General features: G+C 34.5%; 2 protein-coding genes across 3 annotated transcripts in view; one reads left to right on the top strand and one right to left on the bottom strand.

Annotated features, from left to right (window-relative positions):
- The window catches only part of LOC110459225 (phosphoglucomutase-2-like), a 35,898-nt gene extending 24,275 nt beyond the window's left edge, over window positions 1–11,623 (top strand). Inside the window, exons 12-18 of the mRNA XM_021511382.1 lie at window positions 1,538–1,620; window positions 2,273–2,366; window positions 3,661–3,790; window positions 4,665–4,767; window positions 5,734–5,820; window positions 6,740–6,873; window positions 8,354–11,623. Coding sequence (XP_021367057.1) covers window positions 1,538–1,620; window positions 2,273–2,366; window positions 3,661–3,790; window positions 4,665–4,767; window positions 5,734–5,820; window positions 6,740–6,873; window positions 8,354–8,459 — 737 coding nt within the window. The 3' untranslated portion in view covers window positions 8,460–11,623. The remainder of the gene's footprint in view (window positions 1–1,537; window positions 1,621–2,272; window positions 2,367–3,660; window positions 3,791–4,664; window positions 4,768–5,733; window positions 5,821–6,739; window positions 6,874–8,353) is intronic.
- Window positions 11,624–11,716: 93 nt separating this feature from the next.
- LOC110459226 (disrupted in renal carcinoma protein 2-like) lies at window positions 11,717–24,497 on the bottom strand. Of its 2 annotated transcripts, none has more exons than XM_021511383.1 (12): window positions 24,413–24,497; window positions 21,736–22,180; window positions 21,198–21,452; window positions 19,011–19,038; window positions 18,530–18,594; window positions 16,186–16,248; window positions 15,085–15,214; window positions 14,640–14,748; window positions 13,888–13,955; window positions 13,134–13,252; window positions 12,737–12,919; window positions 11,717–12,267 (listed from the first exon to the last, which is right to left on the bottom strand). In XM_021511383.1, the coding sequence occupies exons 2-12, from the start codon at window positions 22,160–22,162 to the stop codon at window positions 12,155–12,157; spliced, it is 1,560 nt and encodes a 519-aa protein (XP_021367058.1). In that variant the 5' UTR covers window positions 22,163–22,180; window positions 24,413–24,497; the 3' UTR covers window positions 11,717–12,154. The 2 variants fall into 2 exon arrangements, with proteins under 2 accessions (XP_021367058.1, XP_021367059.1); XM_021511384.1 differs by having other exon boundaries at window positions 21,736–21,886.
- Between the last annotated feature and the right edge of the window lie 826 nt (window positions 24,498–25,323).

Below are 25,323 nucleotides of genomic sequence, written 5' to 3'. Positions count from 1 at the left end.
CTAGCGCTTTCTCCTAGCTTTTTAGAGGTTCATCAGGGGAACTCCTTAGTGATTTCTCCTCTTTAGAGGTTCATCAGGGAAACAACATAGCGCTTTCTCCTAGCTCTTTAGAGGTTCACCAGGGAAACAACATAGCGCTTTCTCCTCTTTAGATGTTCATCAGGGAAACAACATAGCGCTTTCTCCTCTTTAGATGTTCATCAGGGAAACAACATAGCGCTTTCTCCTCTTTAGAGGATCATCAGGGAAACAACATAGCGCTTTCTCCTCTTTAGATGTTCATCAGGGAAACAACATAGCGCTTTCTCCTAGCTCTTTAGAGGTTCATCAGGGGAACTCCCTAGCACTTACTCATCTTTAGAGGTTCATCAGGGGATGAAAGTATAATATTCTTAGTTAATCACAACGATACTGATTCTCACAGTTTGATACTTCTGATGAGTCTCACAGTGTGAAACTCCTTGTATCTAGTCTTTAAGCTTGTTATTCCCGGGGTTTTCCACTATTCAGCACTCATGACAAATCTTACAATTTTAAAATGTTCTAAACATACAAATGCATGGTAATTCCGTTTTCTTGTGTGGAATGATTTTAAGTATTTGTCACTTTAAATCAAACTTTTGGAAAAATTTAGTCTCTGAAATTTGTTATGTGAAACTCAAACTTTCATGGTAATTCCATTTTCTGGTGTAGAATGAAGCATTTTTCACTTTGAATCAAAATTTTGGAAACATTAAGCAGGATTTTATTTTACGTGAAGCTCACAATTGCATGTCTTTCATACTTTCATAAACCAGAATGAAGTAAAAATCATCCTTCCATGATGGGGGTAGAGAGGAGGAAATTGTTAAATGTTGGAAAAATCTATGTGTTTGTGAAATTATATAAGAGACTAATAGACTTGTGTAGCATGTCACAGTTCTTTACAGATTTCTGTACCACTTCCAAAAACTTTATACATGTAGTTCCTAAGGTTTTGGAAAGTGTTTTTCCAGGCATGAATTTAGCTTTGATAAATCATTTCTGAAAAGAAACCCATACCATATATACTGAACTTGAATGGGAAATAATAAAGATGAAATAAAAACAAAAATTCAGTGGAATAGCTATACCAGATTAGAACCACCATACATCAGATTGTTATACCATCACTCTTACCAATTGAGCTGCCCCGGTCATTGGAAGTGTCGAGCTCAACTGTTCTATATTTATATCCAAACGGAAGTTAAGGGGAGGTTACCGTATATAATACGAAAAACACAGTGCAGTGGAACAGGGATCCTTAAAAACCATTTGCTGGGAAAAAATCTTATTGGAGATATTGCAGTGATATTTGATGTGCACAAACTGCAATTTAAATTTTTTTAAAAACACATTTATTACTGATTAACAATAACTTTCTTCACAGAGGGACTTAAACATCATCATTTACCATTATTTTATTGTTCTCAGAACTTCAGTTTTATTTTGCTCTACAATTTGAACTCTCGAGTTCTTTTGGGAAAAAAACATTTTTGAAATTTATTTTTCCATGCAGCTAAGGATATTTACATGCTGGCAAGTACAGTATCTTCTAAAATTCTCGGAAGCATTGCCAGTAAGGAAGGCTTTCACTTTGTGGTAAGTGATCTTGAAATTCTTTCAGGTATTTATTTCCTAGAAAATTATGTACTGATTGAAATAAAATTAACTTCAATATGTTTAATAAAACAGCATTATTTGATATAACTTGCTTACAAGGTCCACTTGAAATTAATTTAATACTGTACCAATTAGGAAATATTTTTTCAAGATAAAATATTGGATAATATTTTAAATCTTGGGTAAAGTGACATGTATGAAGACATATATATCAGTTTTGTTGAATGAAATTTTTGCAGTTGTTACATTTTTGGGTTTAAATTTCCCCATGTATGTTTATATAGTCAATAGTCTTACAGAAAGGCAACAAATTCACAAAGGTTGATAGTTTGATACTGAATATTATTGGAAAATTATTACCACCCTTCAACAGTAAAATTATTTTCACCCAATGTTAAATTCGCCCTTCACATTTAATTACTTAGTAGATTATGTTTACAGTTGTTTGGTGTAATGATAAATTCACCCTCATTACTGAGGGCAAAAAAAGGTGAAATTAAACTGTAGCAAAACATGTCCCAGTATACAGAATCATTTCAACTGCAAATAAAATGAAAGCAGGTGATACGTTCTATAAAATACAATATATGAGTGAACATTTGATATGATGTTATGCTTTTGACCTCAATAGGAAACGTTGACAGGGTTTAAATGGATGGGAAACAAAGCCCATGACCTTCTACAGGAGGGAAAGACAGTGCTGTTTGCCTTTGAGGAAGCTATAGGTAAGACTGTGCTTATTTCAACTCCAGTTGGTAGTGACGTAGACACACTGTGTCAGTTTTATGTTCATTGTACTGTTGTTATGTATGACGCTTGTTAAACTGGAACCGGTGGAATTGAATCTGCAGTAGTTGGTTTATTTTTAGTATTAAGAAATTTCAAATTAAAAGCAAATTCATATGTACAATCATGAATTAATTAAATAGGGGAAAACTACTACAAGGGCAAAATATATCAAAACATCAAAATAAAAAATATATGAAAAAATAAACATGCAAGGACAAAAAAAAGCCCTAAACAGTAAAACACAATGTCAAAATTTACACAAGAATTCATGCACAAAGACAAAATATCCTAAAATATCATCGCAAAAAATAAACTTAAACATCAACTCACATAATATATCAAAACATCACACACAAGGAAAAATAATATACAACTGTATTTTACATGTAGCTACACTAACTTTATTGACTGTACTGTGACATCATTGTTATTATGCTTGTTACCTTAAACAGTAATGAACCATGCACTCCCTACTTGGTAGTATTTTTTTAACCATGAAGCCCCTCATTTCATTTTGCAACTCATTTACCGCCAACATATTTGGATGTCCCTTTTTTCATGTTTTGTTAATAATTCCTCTATATATTTCCCTCAATTTATCACCAAACCCCTTTATAATGTCAAATATTCTGAGGACAAGTGCTGGCAGCATATAACAAGGTTTTATTGTACTTTAATTTGAAAAGTCATACATTTTGATAGTAATTAACTATATGTGTACTGCATGCCTACATTGGCAGTAACTTGGTGGACAATGTACAATGTGAAAAGCTTAGTACTTTGACCGTAATATGATGATTATTGTTGTACTTTGACAGTAATATGATGATTATTTAAACAATAACTGGTTGTCTGGATGTAATTATTGTTGATATAATTACAACCCGCTAGGGTTTTATGGGAGATTTGCCAGAGGACACTTGTAATTATACCAACAATAATTACATCCAGACATCCAGGTATTTTTTACATTTACATATTTTTCTTTTTTAAGACATATTCCTCAAAAAACATTTGCCCTGCCTCAAAATACTTTTCAGGCGGCCATTTTGTTTGTTTACATATATTCCTACACCTGAAACAGGCAGTTGTAATTATAGTCGAGCAGTTGTAATTATAGCCTATATAATTACACTTGCCCTCTAACACTGTTGTAATAGGACGGCGCGGGGGCAAATGTAAATATTGTACTCTGACAGTAATATGATGATGATCCTTGTACTTTGACAGGATTCATGTGTGGATCATCTGTGCTGGACAAAGATGGAGTCAGTGCAGCTGTGGTGATGGGACAAATGGTGCTGTACCTCCAAAGTCAAGGCCTTACCCTGTACGACCAGCTCACCAATATATACCAGAAGTAAGTGTCACCCTGTACGACCAGCTCACCAATATATCCCAGAAGTAAGTGTCACCCTGTACGACCAGCTCCCCAATATATACCAGAAGTAAGTGTCCCCCTGTACGACCAGCTCACCAATATATACCAGAAGTAAGTGTCACCCTGGGAAAAAATTTACCACTTCCTACTGACTTGCCACAGGAAAATTACTCTTCAGCTCATTCGGAAGAGTGTCGGAAAAGTAAAGTATAGGTCCCAGGTTCAACTCGTTGCGAATCGTTTAACAAATAATAACATCTGTTAAATGTATGTACTGATAAACTAGCTAATGATGGAGGTGTTACTTTATGCTTTGGAAATATTTCCATGTTTCAGTGAGAAAGAATATGTTTTCAAGCTTATCAAATTTTTCTAGGGTATCGAAAGTTTTGATTCTGTCCTTTAATACAACTTTTTAGTGAATAATCAAGTGGAAAAAAAATACAAAATATAAATACAATATGTAGCTTTTGTCTTTGCACAGTATACCTGTATATACTTGTTGCAATTTTGTAAAGTTGTTCTTTTAAATAATTCAAGGCCCTTGTACTGCTACTCTACATCCTTCAAAACATATGTCTCTCTGTTCATCTTGGAATCCAAAAGACTAATCTTTCTGAAATTTGACATTGTGATAAACTGTGATTTGTACAGTTAGTTCTTCTTAAGCAGACAAAGGATGAAAAATATAGTTAGTTTCAGTATATCGAGCATATGTGCATGAATTCAACATTTGTAGAATTTTCTTTATTAAAGGTCAGAAAGCAAAATCTTGTTTGTGGGGAAATAATCAGGTCTATACGTAAGCATTCTGATGCATGATTATATTTTGACATTTCTGATGTTTTTCCAGATATGGATTCCATCTTTCGAGCAATTCTTACTATATATGTCACGATACTCCAACAATAGAGAAGATGTTTGTTGAGATAAGAAAATATAATGGTACAGGAAAGGTAAGCATTCCCACTGTTACAGATATATATACATGTAACATCAAGCAAGACTTGGATAATTTTACTGAATTCTGCGCTATAATGACAATATCTGTGAAACTACTTCATTTCCTGGTTTAAAAGTCCAACAGTACTGCCGGCTGATATTGACCTAGCTGTGTCAACAAAACAGGCTGGTGTGTGAACATGTATCAAGTATTGGAGATTCTTATGCCTAGAGCATCATACCATATAATCATACTTTGTAAGTGTACATTTTGACCTACAATGTACTACCCCACAAAACAGCATCAGAGCTTAAAATCCAACTTGTAGCCCTACTACCAGTGTATATTCACAGTCCAGCCTCATGAATCAAGCCTTCACTAATCTAGTTGTCCCACTATCAGCTGGTCAGTGTTTTTGTGGACAGATTGTAGGCTCTTTCCATCCGAATTGTCTCGGATATAGGGCCATTTTAAAATCCAGACTCTTTTCCTGCCATATTTGGTGCATTATAAAGGCTCTGCTTACTGTGCAGACTGTCCATCATCATAGCTGTCAAACCTCCCTCATTAGGAGGGAGACTCCCGCATTTGACCAAAATTTACCATTCTCCCAAGAAACTCCCTCATTCAAGTCCAAACTCACACAAACTCAAAATCTACATACTGTGGTCAAACAATCTTTTAGGTGTGTGTAATAACAATGAAAGATGTGTCTGAATCTACTTAATGCTTTTTGGAGTTATTTTGATACGTAAAAATGGAAAGATAAATTGAGCAAACAGGTTCAGTCGCATTTCATGCATTTTGTCCCTCGTTGGAAATGTGGAATGAGGGAGATCTCCCTCATTGGAAATGTGGAATGAGGGAGATCTCCCTCATTGGAGGTTCTAGAAGTTGACACCCATGCATCATACTTCATATTTTATTTATTACACACCCTTGTTATATTTGAGTAAGGTTTATATCTTTTACATTCCAGTACCCTGAAAGTTGTGGACAGTACAAGATCAAATATATTCGGGATCTTACTGTAGGCCATGACAACAGCCAATCTGATGGAAAACCGGTAACTTTCCTTATTACCCAAATAAATATTTATGATTTCAGTTTACAAATAACTCAGTAAAGCTCATATTTATTTTGCTTGCTTAGTGGCTTCTGATTTGCCGATACATTATGAGACCGGGTAAAACTTTCGTGACTATGGTTGATATTTATTTGAGAAGTATGTCATTTGGTTAGAATATTGATTGAAGTTATGAGTTTAGAGTTCAAATTCCGGCTAATTAATTAGTTTGTTGCATTTTGCAGGCCCTATCATATATTGGCACCATTATCAGCCATTGTTACAAATTGTGTGTTCTTAATTGGCGGGGAAATACCTGAACCTCAATTTTAATGTAGACCGGTGTCTCATATTGGTCCATATTCTTGAAACCATTCTCATGCTCAAACTATATGTGATTTCCTGCTTAAGCCAAGTTTTTTGTACTGGTAATAAAATTATTAATGTTCACATTTTGTCAATGTTTTGGAAGAAATTTTGAGAGAAGTATATAGCTGAATACCGTTTTCAATTTCTAGACCTGACTTATTGACAGTATCATAAAAATTATGCAAGTTATGATAAAGCTGGTTTGAGTTTATGAGTATGAGAATGGTGTTATGAATACTAGCCCTGGTCAAGTCCAGTATACTTTCTTCCCCATCCAGTTATATGCAATCTTGAATTTGAGATCATGCTTGGAATAAAATCCATTATTTGTATTGTACTTATATTTTATCAGATGTTAATATTGTGATTATAAGTCTTGAAAGCACACATTTAGAAAAAAAAAGACTCAACTTAGTTCCCCCCTGAAATTTCATAATGAACTTTTCCAACCTTTGAAATGGAAGAGTTCAAATGTGTTTCCAGGGGTGAATGAGTTAAGAATCTGTAATATTGATATCTGATAATTTCATAACATCTGTTTCTCCTTCAGCTGCTTCCTGTGAGTAAGTCTAGTCAGATGATAACCTTCACCTTTGAGAATGGCTGTGTGGCCACTCTTCGCACTAGTGGAACTGAGCCGAAAATCAAATATTACACGGAGCACCGCCCTGATCCAAACTCCGGGTATGTACATACTCCTGATAGGGCTGTGTCTCATACTTGTCAACTCCCCCTATTTAGGAGGGAGACTCCGGATTTTGGACACTAAAATTTAGCAATTTTCAACCAGTAAATTTGCTAAACTTTTCCTATAATCTAAGATCGAATGATTTCATCTGGAAGAAGAACTGAAAATATTCATTTTAAAGGGTCATTTTGTCTCTAGGGGGTATACACACACATTTTAATTATGTTTTAATTTTGAGAATGCAGAAGCTTACCATAGACATTTTAAGGAGTTGGCAAGCATTTATTATGTGTTTGAATATCAAAAGTTTAGTTATTAAGAATATCATCAAATTACAAAAATAAAATATCATCTGAAGATTATATTATAAATCCTGTCCTATCTGAACAAACTACTATAATTCTATTTCTTATGAAACCTGCCATATAAGACTTGTGTTTTCTGGCGATCTTTCTAAATAATCTGGTCAATATGTTATGTCCCACAGGGTGCATGCTTGCCAGTTTCTCTGTTATCATTTATTGATATCAGTGAAAAGGTCAAAGGTCAAAATTTTGTTTCATATGTAGTGTGTATGTTTTTGTAGGTTATTTGTGTGAAAAACAAAATTTGATCAAAGATCAAATCCTGTGTAAATTTAGAATTCTGATCAATATTTTTGTCTTATCATTTTCTTTGAAATATTTAATTTGAGGTCTGATATAACTTTTTCTCTACCTTAATCTGATGTATCAGAAAAGATTTGAAGACTTTTTTTCGATAGCTGATAAATCTGACACAATTAACAGACTTTTTTGCATAGTCTGATAATAAGATTCCTAGACTCTTTCCCCATGTTCTGAGATATCACACAAGATTGGGAGTTTTCCCAATAATATATGACAAGAGTTAGAGATACTTTCCAGTTAGTGTGAATGTTTTGTAATTAATTAGCTTATCTGGATATTAAAATGATGAATTAGTCCATGAAAAACCCTTTTAAAGAGAAAAATATGTAAAGTAATAAGAGAAGTTGATTTGGATATAAGAGTTATTTAAGGTAAACCAATTAGACTTTCTAACTAAAAGACGTCTTAGAAAGTAAAACAGTTGCATTAAAAACGGGACCGTAGGCCTGCATGATATAAAGGGACGTGTGTGTAGTGTTCCATCTGGAGATTTTATGACTGTTACATAGTCCATAGTGTCTAGGAAGTGAATAGCGGTTAAGCTAGTTGATTGTCGGATAAAACTCGTTCAGGGATTCCATGAAGGACTCTAGTTGCTCGCTGGTATTGGGCTAAATAAAAAATACATGACAGTGTATTGGGAATCTTCACCATATGATAGGAGTGTAGGACTGGGTCTTGAGAAACAATGTATCCAGTTGCATTGGCTCACGAATAAGATGGCGTAGTGCACTCCAGGTATTGTTCAAAATCCCATTAAGTTTATATTGAAAATGTGTTCAATCTTTAAAGTGTTTATGTTTTACAGGATGGACCGTGAAAGTGCCGAGAAGGAACTTGAGGATATGGTGCAGTGTATTATCAAATATTTCTATCAGCCAGAAAAGTTTGGCTTTATTGCACGCACAAGCTAAGACAGTTTGTTGTAGTATGCAAAGCTGGAAATAATTTTGGCATTCCAATGATTTGTTATCACAGACGATCAAATTGACTTCCTGTTAAAACATACTGTATTTAAACTCCAAAACTGCCTTTGCTCCATGCTTTGTTTATGTCAAAATGAATTTTATCATTTCTAGAATAGGGCTAAATACTTACTTACACATACTGGTATTTCTACTGTATGGCTCAATATTTAAATGTATTTACTGTTAAATATTTACATATTTTTTTTGTTATATGATTACATATTTACACATGAATCCATTTGGTAAAATAGTTATTTTTTATCATTACAGGTATTTATAAATTACCTGTTCACTGTTACAGTTTAATATTTATTGGTATATACAAATGATTAAATAGTGTATCTGTATGTTTGAATGGTGAAAGGGTTACTAGACTTGTTAGTAAATACTAGTAGTATTTGGTCAGTTAGATTTTAACGTGGAAAAAGAAGATGCATTGGATTATAAATAAAGACCAGCATTTCTTTATATACAGATTTTTAGTTGCATAATTATTTGAACATTACAAAAATATGATAGAAAAAGGAGCAAGATTTCTTGATACATAAAACTAATGTCTTTTAAGGAGGATATTTTTAAATATGAAAAAGAGAAAACTGCTGGCTTGTGTCAGATTTGAGTTTAATGTATAGCCCAAGTATATTATTTAGAATCTCATTAACGCTGTATTACCGAGGATTTAGCACTCGCCATCCATTAATAATCAATGATTAACTCTATCCGGTGTCAAACGTCGCTACAGATATGTACACCTATATAAAAGTTTGGTTATGTACATCACATAGAGTATACAGGGAGAATGTTACCTCTATAATACGTTTTCTGTTCCTGGTCCATCCCATGTTCATCGGGTCTGTTTTTAAATGCATTTAAATGCTGAAATCACATCCTTTGGAAGACTTTTCCATAACTTTTCTACTTGTAGGGAAAAAAGTTTTTCCTTATTTCAATGTTTCAATTATGCATGTTAACTTATTTTATCAAATTGTGTAATAAAACAATGTAAATTGTTACATACAACTTTTTCCTTATGCACTGTTCTTTTGTTTGGTATCGGTGCTATTTTCTGGATTTTAAATCATAATTTTACGGCAAAGTTTTTAATTGAAAATAAAATCTTTATATTATGATTCAAATTGCATTAGATGTGTGAGTCATTGGCTTTGTCCGTTATCCTTGTTTACACTCGTAGCAAAATAGGAATAATATACATTTTTCAAATTACAGAAACAAATTGTATGATTTTGGCGGAGATTTAGGTCTGTGCCTATTGTTATCCAAGATTTAATCGCAGTCATGTTTATTACAAGTATTTGTATTTCAATTACAATATATATTTAGCCTCCTTTTGTAAAGGCTTGCAATGGGCATTTCAGTATCTAGTCCCCCAGTAGATGCTTGTCTCTGTTGGGGTTTTAACTCATTCGTCTTAGACAAGAAAACCTGCTATTGAGTATAAGCAATTATAATTGTGCTGAGCTTCTGATTTTAAAATAAATATATACCTTACAAGACGGTGTCCTGGTTAGATCATCCTTTATCAAATTATTTCAAGTAATATACATTTCATTTTTAAAGCGATTAATTATTGATCATTGTACAGTAATTTATTAAAGGTATTTCAGGAAGGTAAACTATGTTTTTAAACACCAGAAATACATACGTGTGCATTTTGAGCATGCAAAAACAATGTGCTATATTTTAATACTAAGGGAAAAAAGAGCATTCACGGTAATTAATCTTTTTATGGAGTTTGAAGTTAATCTATTAAAAAATTACTAGAGATATTCAGCAATTGACTAAAGGGGCATTACTAAGTAAATAAATTACTGTTGGATAATTATGGTTATCGAACTTGTCCGGAGCTTACTGCCTGTGAAGCTTGAAGTTAATTATCCATTGAAAATTACTCCAGCCATCGAGCGGACACTGTTTCAGCAATTGATCAAAGGGACATAACGCAGTCACTTACTGTTGGATGATGATGGTTATCGAACTTGTCAGAGCTTACTTGAGTGCTTATATTTTTCTTCTTTCAAAAATAAAATAAAAAAATCTTCGGTTGATTTAATGAAAAAAATAATTCCATTCTTCATCAGTATTGACAAATTTCTTTATTGCAATGAAAATATGTTTTTAAAAAGGTGATATCAATGATTGTTTCAAGGAGTTCAGTCTTTCAGTACTGGGTTTTCATGTTGATATAGTTTCGTTGATACGGCCACAACCAATCAGATTTTCCTGCTGTTTGGGAACAAATTTGCATTCCATACAAATAATGAACAAACCGTATTAACAAATGTATTAAAGCCAGCTACATTTTACTGGGAACGAATACAGAGCTTGCTTATCAATGCTCCATTTTTCATAGAATATAATTTGACCCGATACCAGATACTGTTCACTTCTGTGTTAGACCGTCTGCTGCTTAATTCATTCACCCCTGAAATTTCATAATAACTATTTCCAACCTTTTAATTGGAAAAGTTCAAATGTGTCTTAAGGGGTGAATGAGTTAACTTTTGGACTTCTAACCAACGTTTTTTAATGTGCAGAACCTCTCCGACCATCCGTTGGCTTGCTTTTTTATATTCGTTGCATCGGTGATATTATATGGCAGCTGGAATGTTACGTCTTTTAAGTTTGCGCTAATTTAATAGTTACTTACATCCTTTACCCTTTTTTTACGACTGGAGTGTTTCATATTTAGTGATAAATACTTGGAATGTTAAACAGAAATCCTTTCACTACTTAACATTGTAGAGTGACAGAGTAGGGAACCTAGGTTATTTTCGTGTTAGTGTTATTTCAACTGAGCCATAAATCTGTGAATTTAACATGATGGCGAACTCTACACACCAAAATATCAAAAAGCTGTAGATTTAACAAGATAACATGCCAACGTACGCATATGTTGTATACAATGTTTGATTTTTTTTATCAACATTTTATTAGATGTTATTCATTGTGATTTTTTTTGCTTGCTATAAATGAGACTTGATGGATATTAAATTGTGTGCTGGTTTCATTACGTCACTCAGTGTCATCTCTATTCAGCGTTTATAATACTATATACACGTGCATATTGTAATAAATTGTTTTAAAAAGTTCTCCTGAATTATGTTTTTCTAGTCATTGCTTGAAGTTGAACTATCAGTAACCGTTATTCTGTTTTGTACTCAAATATGTGGGTTAACGTTTTGCGGTTTATTCCGGGAGTAATTTTTCCGGGTTTCTGATTTTGTGCAACACCGTCAATAGTCAAAAGTGATAATTAACCATATATCATGAAGCAATGAGGAACATGACTAATGACGACTTGACTCATTGAAGAGCTCATGTACCAACGATTTGCAATCAGAAAAAAAACCCATTGCCGTTAGACGTTTCGGTAAATGATCAGCACCAGCACAAATGAGTAAACTTGCACTAACTGTGTCGATGGACGCTGGTAGTTTTATTAGAAACACTAGTAACAATAATGTCTGCTTGTCTGTTATCACATCCACAGAATACTGGTATAATCGTATGGATAAGTGTTTGATAAATAGTATGTGGACATCCACAGGTGATCCGCGGCCATTGTTATGTATTGGAAGGCTGTCTTCATCACTTGTAACATTAAGTGGAATATTGATTGTTTATTTTTTTCTTTCGTCAACGTTTAGCCGATTAGTTCGCTCTTTAAGAAATATTAAACCCGGTATACACAAGACGATCGTACCGAAGAGACACCAGCCTTCCCACGATGTACCTTAAAATAAATAAATACACATATGTTACTAAGAGACGGCTTGCATATAGTTATAAGGTGCCTTAAACAGAATGAAATCTGGGTTACATGTACTGCTATTTAGAATATTTAGAATATTCAGTAAGATTATTAACATTACCTGTTTATGGACTAAACGGTAAGGAAATTTGCCTGAATCGATGGCAGACAATCAAAAGGTAAATATAAAGCACGTTGTTTTGTACTGCAATTGAAGAGACGGTAACGATTTACTTGCCAATGAAAGATGTTTGTCGTTTCGCAAAGTAGAAGACTTGTCAAATTATGCTTGCCAATGTAGGATGTTGCTGCCTGATTCACAAGCAAATTGACATTAAGTCATATTAAACATCAATTTTCTGAATTGGGTAATTTCATGACATAGATGAAAACACTAACACTTACCAATACAAGGAGTTGGATAACAAAATAGAAATACTAGTATACTTGCCGATGTGAGGGATTGTCTGGATGGCCAAGAATGCCACGCTCACGAGGTTGTTGACTAGAGCGAGGACAAAGTTGGTAATGCCCTCTGCCACAGGATATGTTGTTTCGCAGGCCATCTCAAAGTACACTGGTGTGGTTGCAGTCAGCGTGGCGCCGCCTACCACGGTGGCTATGTGCATAGAAACTAAAAGAGAAAAACAGGCGCTTATCTGTCATTCATATACGCAATGAAAAGGATGAAAGTTGAAAACACAATGACAATGTAGAATGTGCAGCAATTGTCCAAACGATAAATGAGATGCAAGAAGAGATGAAAAAAAATGTATTCTTCATCGTTCACAAGTTAATTTGTAATTAATATGTGTGGGACACCATATTGTGAACTGTTGTCACCTTACCGAAAGAGTCTGGTAACAATCGGGAGAGAAGAAGGTTCATCCACAGAGCAAACGCTCCACTTGTCACGTACAGACCAAGTAGAATCAGCTTCTTACTCTTTGAGAACACGTCCGAACATCTATAACAAAATGCATGTACTGTGATAATGTGAAGAAAACGTCACCAGACTTAAAAAACAATAGGTGGCCACTTCTACAATATAACCAAAATGTCATTCTTAAGTTTAATGCTATAGGCCACTATTTATTTTCAATTCCATTTGAGACGGTTATGATGGAAAATGCTTAGATTATATCTATCCTCATATACTTTACATCCTGATCAATCAAATTCAAGCGTAATTGTCATATCTGTCTCTTTTACAGTATCCATGACATACATTGTAATCGTTGCGATGCTATGTGCCCTACATGGCTCGAGTTTAAGTTACATGATACTGTTAGAAGGAAGACAGACTTCTGGAATTCTTCCTCCGAACAATTCAAGTTAAGATATTTATGGACGCCAGTAACAGTAAAGAAAAAGCACTGTTCAAACATAAATGTTTATTTGTTATATTTCCAGTCCACCATCTTCAGATGGTGAGCTGTTTAATGTGCATATTTCATTTTGAAATTGATCGGAAAAAAACAGATGACATGTAATTTCTTAAATCATAGAATAAAACCTTAACAATGTGATAAATTCTAATTCGCCTTAAAAATATTGAAAATTGTATTTTGTGCGATTTCTGTAGTTGTACAATTTACCTACTTTGCCGCGACAAGAGACAAGAATATTCCACACACTACCGAATACAAGCCAATCAGACCGGCCTCGTTCTGAAAAAAATAATATTCGTCAAGTTTCGTTCGGTACCATGGCTTCCATTAAATCATCAATTTAAAAAAAAATCAAGCTACTATCTTTATCAACCGATTAAGTAACTTGATCTGAATACTCTGACAGTATAATATGGATGACTTACTTATATCGGAGATACATTATAGACAAAACTTTTAGATTACTATTATGATGACTAAGATGAGCAAACTTTACAACTATCATCTTATATACCCCGAAGTGTTAGAACTATTATCTGAAACACATTGGAAACTGAGAGGTGATTAACTACCTCTGATTAAATGTTAGGTTTGAGAATTAACCTCTCATATTGAGATAGTTAGGATGCCTTAGAAAGATGAACAGAAGGTCACACGCATATGATTTCACCAAAAAAATGGTAATAGGTAAAGTATACCAAATACTTTTGTTATTAATGACATCATTCTGCGATAATTTGAGATTCATTTACCTCTAAGATTCCATGAAAATTCATTATTCACAAAGATATACGGTGCAGAGATGATCTACCTCCAAGATAACGTGAGTTTTGAACTGATATCTATGATACCTTGAGGCTTTTGAGGATGAATTTCTGCGATTACGAGATTTACTTATTAACCTCCGAGATACCTTAGGTTTGGAAGGTGACATTTAAGATATTGTTACGTTTGACGTCTTACCTCTGAAATGCCGTGAGGTTTGAGGACCATCTCCAACACACCCGGCCACGCTCCCAGTATACCAACAGACAGGCCGTAAGAACAGGCGATTACCCAGAACACACCGTTCCTGGTAAATGAAACAAACGCACACCATAATTAAAGATATCAACATAATATATATTATATATCTGTGTGTATCACATAACAAACTAACTTAAATCATTGATAGGATTATATCACGTCGGTTATACAAACAGACGTACACCATTAAAGCATAATGGGACGGTGGCGCCCATTACGTATACCAGCACTTAGGATTATATGAGAGAGTTTTTTTTTTATACTGGGCATGCAAGCAAAAATAATGGTATTATATCATTGTTCAAATACCAATATTACTGGACTGACAAACAATTTATATTACGGTGCTACCTTGTATATCATTCTCAATGTGAACATTTACCTTAACAGTTTTTTGCAACCTTGCTTGAAGTTTAATCTCTCAGTGGATGCCGATATACTCGGAGGTATAGTTGGTTTGGCGGGAAAATAAACAAGTAAAAGTAGGAAAATAGCAACAGCCCAACCGCACTCTATAAAGCAAGAAAACATAAAAAAATAAAATATATATTTTGTATCTTATGAAAATGTTGTTGTTAAATATTCATTCATAACTTGTCATATCTTGAAAACAACTTCATGGAAACTTATGAAATTATTTGTTATTATGACTTTTAATTTGGCTCAGGACTGTAGGTGGGGATATATCATGTAAGTATCACCAATAACAGATCGGTCAAATAAAATTGTTGCATATTTTATGTATTATACATGTATTTACATATAAAAAAATGAAAGAATAAAGATGACAATCACTAAAAAAATATATATATTGCGCTAGTTTGTCCACCAATCTTGTGTAAATTGTGGCGTCACGTTACTTTTGTAGTGTGATAGCATGGCATGTAATTGTGACGTCACGTTACTTTTGTAGTGTGATAGCATGGCATGTAATTGTGACGTCACGTTACTTTTGTAGTGTGATAGCATGGCATGTAATTGTGACGTCACGTTACTTTTGTAGTGTGATAGCATGGCATGTAATTGTGACGTCACGTTACTTTTGTAGTGTGATAGCATGGCATGTAATTGTGACGTCACGTTACTTTTGTAGTGTGATAGCATGGCATGTAATTGTGACGTCACGTTACTTTTGTAGTGTGATAGCATGGCATGTAATTGTGACGTCACGTTACTTTTGTAGTGTGATAGCATGGCATGTAATTGTGACGTCACGTTACTTTTGTAGTGTGATAGCATGGCATGTAATTGTGACGTCACGATGAGGCCTGAGAATGGTGGAAACAGCTTGTGTTTCTAGTCGGTTATTAGATCTTATTTTGTACATAAATAAATATGTATAAATTAAACAGAGAGTAAAGAATGTGTATACTGTAAAATATAGGTGTAATTATACAGTATAAATGTATCAAATTGTTTGTAAATAAATATCAAATTGCATTTTACATAAAAATAGTACTTTTATTAAGAAGGATCAACGTACCTATATATAAAAGGTTCATTATTTGATTTCGCTTTTTCAGAACTGTTTCATCAGGAAAACTAGCTGAAATGAAACAAAAACGCTTATTAGGTCACTCCGTTTTATATCCATTCATCATTCAAACCAGTTCTGTTGTAAAGCAGGTTTTGCCCCTTGATTGGAATTCCCACTTATCTCTTGTTCCATGAAAACGTAACTATCCATATTGTTCATTATTATTTGAAGAAGAAGAAAACCATTTTATCCGCATATGTGTTAAGGATCTCTGTACCTCTGCCAAAAACTGTAACTATGTGTTTAGGATCTCCGTACCTCTGGCAAAAACTGTAACTATGTGTTAAGGATCTCCGTCCCTCTGGCAAAGACTGTAACTATGTGTTAAGGATCTCTGTACCTCTGCCAAAAACTGTAACTATGTGTTAAGGATCTCCGTACCTCTGGCACAAACGGTAAGTATGTGTTAAGGATCTCAGTACCTCTGGCAAAAACGGTAAGTATGTGTTAAGAATCTCCGTACCTCTGCCAAAATCGGTACCTATGTGTTAAGGATCTCCGTCCCTCTGGCAAAGACTGTAACTATGTGTTAAGGATCTCTGTACCTCTACCAAAAACTGTAACTATGTGTTTAGGATCTCCGTACCTCTGGCAAAAACGGTAACTATGTGTTAAGGATCTCCGTACCTCTGCCAAAAACTATAACTATGTGTTAAGGATCTCCGTACCTCTGGCAAAAACGGTAAGTATGTGTTAAGGATCTCCGTACCTCTGCCAAAAACGGTAACTATGCGTTCAGGATCTCCGTACCTCTGCCAAAAACGGTAACTATGTGTTAAGGAACTCCGTACCTCTGCCAAAAACGGAAACTATGCGTTCAGGATCTCCGTACCTCTGCCAAAAACGGTAACCATGTGTTAAGGATCTCCGTACCTCTGCCAAAAAGTATAACTATGTGTTAAGGATCTCCGTACCTCTGCAAAAAACGGTAACTATGTGTTAAGGATCTCCGTACCTTTGCCAAAAACGGTAACTATGTGTTAAGGATCACCGTACCTCTGCCAAAAACGGTAACTATGTGTTAAGGATCTCCGTACCTCTGCCAAAAACGGTAACTATGTGTTGAGGATCTCCGTACCTCTGCCAAAAACGGTAACTATGCAATGGGAAATTTCCCGATATCACTTTTACGTTGATAAATCATTTCTGAAAAGAAAGCCATATCTTGCAGGACTTTTATGAAAAACAAGTATATGAAATAAACAAAATATTATCAACAACAGTGTTCTAAGTGTAAAACTTGAACGGGGCTGGACCCGGATCCAGATTGTTACACTGTTGCTCTAACCACCTGGACTACCAGATATCGAAAACGAAATAAAGGAGAGGTCACTGTATACTTGTTTATAAACAAGAGGCGCAATTGGCCTGAATCGCTCAACTGGTATTAATCTCACATTTAAAAGTGGACTGAAATACAGCTACAGGGAAAATATCAGTGTTTGATTCAAAAGAATCTATTAAAAGATTGAAACATATATGACTCCTGTGAATTTGAAAGTCCAACAAGGACATTACGTTGAACATACTTTATAACCTTTCATTCCAGCATGCTTCTGGCCAGATACCATTACCCTGGACCTTTTGGTTATTCAAAGGGTTACTGAAAGATTTTAACACTTCTGACCCATGTGACTTTCAAAATGAGTGAAATTCATTCATTTGAACAAACTTGGTAGCCTTTCATCCCAGCATATTACAGGCCAAATAGCATCACCCCAGGCTTGTTTACTATTCAGAAGAAGTCATTTAAATATTTTAACATATTTGATCTCTGAGACCTTGAATATATGCAAAGGTAAATCATTTTAACAAACTTGGCAGCCCTTCCTCCCAGCATGCTACTGACCAAATATCATCCACCTATGCCTTGTGATTAATGAGAAGAAGTTGTTTTAAGTAAAAAGTTGACGACGGACGGACGGACGATGGACCACGGCATAAAAATAACAGAGACATTTTCTAGTGTTTTGCTTGCTGTGCTACAGGGATCATAAAAAAACCTTTAGATACACTGTGTACGGTCTTTATCCTATATTGTTATTGCATAGCATTTCTATTACTATCAACATTTAATTACTATTAGTGTAACCCAACATGTCGCCTGTGCGTTCTTAAATGACCTGAGCTGTTAACAGGACGCTTGGTTCGTTAATCGACGACAGACCGATATGAAAAAAGTTGATAAAACGTCAGAATAATTCGGACTAGGTACTAACGAACAATCCTAACGTTGCTTTCCAACTCATTGTAACATTTAAGATAATGAAGGTGATGTTGGAATACTCACATGCGTTTCCTAAGTTGGCTTCTGTTGTCGTGTTGAAGGTGTAATGTCCTGTATAACCTGTTGAACTATTTGAAATTGAAAAAAGAAATAATAAAGACCAAAAAGAATCTTTTGTCATAAAATATCTGCGTGAACAAATGCTTATAGGATCATCTGATTTGAATTGATAACTTACTATACCCTGCGATAAAGTTCTTTTTAAAATGTATTGAAATGATTATTTGCGACAATTGTCGATTGATTACAAAAACTTATATGATTAAAATGTAAATAACAAAATAGCGTGATTATATTGCTCTCCGTCTTTATAAATATACAAAGAACAAGGTCGTTTTCACAATTTGATTAAGATATGAAAGTAAAACTTCATTTTGTTATCGACACGGATATAAAACGATCTATTCCATTAAGCAAATCATATCATTAAAATCTGTTCTTATTTTGAAGTGTGAGGTTACACCATAGACTAGAGGAAACTTACTTTTTTTCGTCTGGTACCATGAATGGACCTAGGAATTAACAACATGATTATTGTAACAGTACATACTTTTGAAGGAAATACTTGAATAGTGGCCACCTATGGAACAATATGGACAAATCTCAACCCAAATGTACGAATGATAAATTCTTTAATTGCACAATTCGAGATGTGCCAATGGCTGACAACCCTCACAAGAGTGATCCTTAACCCGGGGGGTCGCTATTTTCCCATCCTGTGCCAAGGAGTGAAGGGTTCTTCTCTATAAAATCTCATATAAACTTTCCGTAAAACAATACTGCATACTAAGCGCACAACATGTGACATCATCTAATTATGAATGTTGATGTCATTGAACTGTTTTTAATGTGACGTCACAGAACAAAAGCTATGGTGTCTCATCTTAGACTGGAACATTCATTCCTCACTGCAAACAATGATAAATACAACTGTCCAGCGTAAAAGTAAATCTATTGATTATTGGAAATGTTTTCGGCGAAATGCTTGACAATACAAAATAGGGTCAAATATATGCACCACTTTACATCAATCAGACATTTTCTACACATTTCGGACGTAGTATCATCGATATTTACACTTTTCTTCTGTATTGCAAATATTCATTTAATAATGATTTATTTCTAGATTTATTTATTTATTTATTTATTTTGCCTTCTTGATCATCCTACGCTATAGGATCTTTTCATGGAATGTTCATATCGGGCTGTTATAGTTCAGTGTATCGAGTGTATTAAACACAAATGTTTAACATGTAACTTGGGAAGTCACTTTCACAGAACGATACATTTCCCTACTCTGCCTATATAGATATTGCCTTGTCTGTAATCACTATAGTATCAGTGGTCAACACGACAGGTCATTTGTGGTCCGACTATGTTCATGGTTGATTAAGAGAATGACATTCATTTAACTACTGTACTTCATTTTCTTTCAAATGATTCTTTACAAAATTGTTTGTATTAACGTATGGACGAACCATCCTACTTTTTTGCTATCTATTAACAACAGTTTTAACATAGACCTAGTATGATAAAACAACAAATTACTTTGTTATTTTTATCATCCCTGTTAACAAATTGTCAATAAAATGCACGATAATAGTTTGCTTTATCAAAATGTTTGTTTTTGTTTTCTGTGTCATTCATACACCAGAAGGTCAAGATAATATAAGCGACAGTTCAATAATTTGTATATGATAAAGCAATACTTTTAAGATATACTTGGATCGATATAAAGTATGAAATATTAATGTCAATTTCATTAATAATAATTTGGATCGATATTAAAATAAGAAATGTTTATGTTAATTTCACTTAAGCTCGTAAGTCTTGTGTTTAGATACGACACGCAGCAACAATGCATTGCATGTAAATCTACTTTACATATACAATGTGAAGCAAGAATAGAAAACAAATTAAATCATTAAACGATCAACAAAAGATGAACTTAAGATAGATGTGAACACATGTTTTATTCAGACTTCTGAAAATGTAAAAGATAAGTGGGTTTTACGTTCTCTCAAATGAAAATGCTATTTGAAAAATATGTTTACAGCTGATAAAGCCGCTCGCAAGCCACTTCAAAGTGTCATATCACTGGCATATCGTTACCTAGATACAGTGTTATAACACTCAACCAGTCACAACAAATAATGGGTTAACCAGAGGTGTCTCTATGTTTATTATCAAAATAAAGTAGTAGCAAAAGTGTAAAATATAACAATAAGGTCGCAAGTCTTGCAATGGGTGCAGCATATAAAAACTGCGGTAGCTCACATTCATGAATTGCTCAGAACACCCATCACAAACTGCCTCCCCCATCCCCTCCAACCCCATCACAAACTGCCTCCCCCATTCCTTCCAACCCCATCACAAATTGCCTCCCCCATCCCCTCCAACCCCATTGAAAAATTTAGGCCTCTTACACACTTGTGGATTGAGAATAAAAAAATGGGTTAAGATTGGTAGATACAATTTAGAGATAATAATAAGGATATCAGTGGAGAAATTGAATTTAAACGAAATAATACAAATAACATTGACATAAGCAGGTGGACGACCTGTTCAATTGATTTAGAAATACACACTATTCATTCGATTGCTTATTACATACCTGATATACAGAATTCTTTAATGTACCTGTCCTCAGTAATAACATAATGTTTCTCACCTATTACAAAAGATAAACCAACTCCCGCTAGGTTGGCAACCGTTGCTATGGCTGTTGAAATCGTCCTCTGATTTGCTGGAAACCACGCGGCAGACAAAACAGGCGGCACTCCCATGCTGACTGGTGTACCGATGCCGTTCAGAAACTGGCCTATACCTGCCGTTACCTTCACATACGGTGGCTGGTCCGTTATACATCTTAACCCAGCTCCAAGCATCATGACGAATGCGGTCAGCACACATGCCCATCGCAACCCTGTATTCATATTAACCATTAATGGTAACGTTTATGTTTTTTCTTTGGAAAATAATTCCACACCAATTATCCGAATCAGATATCACATAAGAAACATACACAAAATGAATGTACATCATTCTGGTAAATCTTTACCTGAACGTTTAGATTATGCTATTGTCAATTGACACAGACAATGTCATGATGCTTATTTTGTCAGACATTCTACAGTGGGGAAAATCAGACTATCCTATATAATCCATATTATTTTTATTTATTCTTCAGATTAGTGAAAGCAATTTACCTTTTTCATCGACGATCCACGAGAATAAAAACACAACCAATAGAAATGCTATAGGTCCGAAGTCCGTAAGGAGTGCAGTATCTCCATCATCCCATCCGAACGCCTCATGACTGGAATCAGCTATTGGTCCCCACGTATTCCAGAGCATTGCCTGGGTCAAGGTCAGCAGGCAATATACAAACAAGATGTACCATCTTCTCTTATACACATGAGTTTCCTCACATTTCTTGTCATGCAGGCTTTTCTCGTTTGTGATTTGTCCATTTTCTTTTTTAGATATTTTAAGAGAATCTTTGTCGGTACAGAAACCATTGTTGAAGTATCCGTTGTAATTTACGTGAGACTTCAGGCTTATTTGAGGGGATTCGTTGTTCTTTAAAGTAGAAACTGTAACTACGTAGGACCTGTGTGCTGATTCCATCGTCATTTTAAAGAAACTCTTCAACTGGTATTAACGATGAGTAATAATGAAATAAACAGAAAAATAATAATAACCCATGAAATATGCAGACATACACAAGATAAATTGACTTGGGAGGACACCAATAAATTATCAAAGGAAGCGGAACCTAGTTATATAGAAAAACATACGTAGATACACTCGTTCTTGACTATACACAGTTGATAATATTCACGACATTGCAAATGTCAAGTATCTAATCTATCATGATATCAAACAGCTTAAGGATAGATTAAAGAATAGGTTTGACCTCGTCCTGGTTTGTAGTGTGGGGTCATGATCACATTTCAGGATGCTGTTTATTGTAATCTTTATTACGGTTAAGTCTGGACTTGTTTGTCAACAATGAGGAAGGTGTATATGACTACTTTGTCGTTCGTACTCTGTGTCCCTTCCCTGACAGAATACAACATATCATATAATATCTTTTACATGTACACTAAACATCGTCGACGAAGTTGACAAAATAAAGTCAGTCTTTCGGAGCAGCCCGCTCCTTTTTCAAGGCATGAGAACAACAAAGAAGGGCTGACTACATTACGTAGCGATAGGATTAAACTCCAAACAGCGAAGCAACTATATAGCCATTAATATATATAATACGCATCGGGAAATTTTGTCTACAGTTTAATTTTTGACTTTTAAGGTAGACAAATTTCATTACAGCGAATATTTTAACGACATTATAAACACATAATTATTTAATGTGAAGGGCGAATTTAACGTACCGGTGAATGTCGAAAGTTTGACTGCGGCATATTCACCATGCAGTGTTTATATATATAAATACCCCATTGTCTACGGTTCTACTATATTTGTCAGCTGATAACACCGCCTTTGTTCTACATATCCTATCGGATAACTTGAGGTTAATGTAAAGTGTATCTGACATCTTCCAATTGTTTTATCATTATTTTGTTTACATTTATTGATTAAAGAGCTTTTAGACGTCTTGCTGCAAATCTGCTGATGTTGAACTACAAAATCCTGGTTTATAGCTAGAGGCAGACAAGGTGACTCTATTCCCCGATCTTCGTTGTGATTTCCTCGAACTTTTACATATGTTCATTTAAGTAAATTTTACACAGTAAATTGTATGTAATTACCATGCAATGTATATAAACTATAATAAGATGTGATTATATACAATGTAGCAAGGATATGTCTACAATTAACCCGATTACATTTCGCAAATAAGCAACCTTTTTAAAGGGACTGTACATGTCATACCAACGCTGTTCAATGATCATGGTTACCAGTTCTGGGAGCATTTTCACGTCAAACACATTAATTATTCAGCATATACAACGTAGTTCAAAGTTCAAGTGTTTGTATCGTACATGCTTGTTTAATTATGAGACCAGCAACTGTACATGAAGAGTCAGTGGTATCTAACGGTTCAATTATGACGTCATAATAATGATGACATCAATGCGTGGAATTTCCAGTCTTTATCAAATCCGAACTTGGCAGGGTTATAAAGGGTGCATGACCATAGAGTGATACAATGTTGGTACTGTTTATGTACATAATTATGCACTTGTTTTCAAAAACTCGATAACGCAAATATTCTAAAACATATTTTTACTTCAGTTTGAAAAATACTACAGTAGTTATTTTTCAGTTTGGCAATTGCATTGAGCACATTCATATTATATAGAACGTTTTGGTCATCACGATCCAATTTCCAACTTCGTAAGTTAAGTGTTTAATATGACAAATAACATGTTTACTATATAATTCATACATAGTTTTGACAGGATACATCTTCACGGAGCAAAATTGGTGCGTGCAAGTTTTGTTCTTTTCGATTATCTGTTTTCGACACAGGATTTTCCTGTCAATCTCATAATGTTTTGGCATCTTATCAAAACATGTTATTGTGTTATTAAGACTTTGAATTCTTATTTTGTCCTTGTATGTATAAACTATGTATGGTATTTGTTCATACTCTATCTTTGATATTTTTCTTTTCTACTTTGGCAATGAATGTGTTCAATGACAAGTTTTGTCTGTCCTGGTAATCAGGGTTAACCATAGAGTTCTTGTTTAAATAGAATACTATTTTCTTGCTTACATCACCGTACAATTGGAAACAAAATATCTTTAATACAAAGCAAGATATCACGTTTTGATATTTTCATATTGTTTTACGATGTAATCAATATATATATATATATAATAATAAATGGCATACACTATTAACTATATACGTACCTGTTTGATTATCAAACGTGTTGTCCAACCATCCGAAATAGAATTTAGCAACGCATATCTCTTTTAGTTTCACTGAACCTTGTTGAATGTAATTTGTGGAAGTCATACATTTGATTGAATGGCGTGATCCGTGTCACAAATACAGGTGAAAAGAGGCCAGGAACCGAAATAGAAAAAGGTAAATGCTTTAGTGTCCTAGGTGTAAGAAGACAATGTGCTAGAATCGCCAACAGCTCTCTGTGTATCCTGCCTTAGATTATAAAACTATCCGGATAAGGCCAGCGTCACCTGGTCTTGAACCTCCAATCTGACTTTGTTTGACATGCTATCTAAATCCACTTAATGTTATGATAGGACATTACTACTTTGTGATCAAAGTCTGTGGCCTTGAGCAAGTATGCATATGCTTACGCTGTAAAATACTTATATAAGGGAGAAACATGTCTGGTTTGGTTTGATTTGTTTGCTCTTTACGTCATATAAACAGATATGGTCATTTCAGGACGAGCTAGAGTCTGGTGATGGAGGAAACAAGGACTACCCAGAGAAAAGCAACCCACCTGCAACTAGTTCCTGCCCAACGTACATAGGTTTTGAACCCGCGATCCAGTGGTGAAGGGCTAGTGATTGTAGACGGTCAGATGCATTGACCACTCCGCCATCACGGCCTACACAGCATTTCTTTTAAGAATATATTTGAGGAACATATCAGAACTAGGATATTTTCTTATGTAACGCACTTAACACGATTGGAAACACTTTATTCCCTTTAATTCGGACTTGCTTATAATTCATAGTTCTGAAATTGTTTTATGTGGATGCTAGCATGCTACGCCATCAATATGAACGATATATGAACATATAAGAGTATTCAATTTCCATGGCACATATAAACGGGATACTCAATATGT

This window comes from Mizuhopecten yessoensis, unplaced genomic scaffold (genome assembly GCF_002113885.1).
Source record: "Mizuhopecten yessoensis strain PY_sf001 unplaced genomic scaffold, ASM211388v2 scaffold9987, whole genome shotgun sequence".
NCBI classification, from domain to species: domain Eukaryota; kingdom Metazoa; phylum Mollusca; class Bivalvia; order Pectinida; family Pectinidae; genus Mizuhopecten; species Mizuhopecten yessoensis.
The sequence above is the reverse complement of the archived record's forward strand: the minus strand, read 5'-3'. Positions and strand labels throughout refer to the sequence as shown.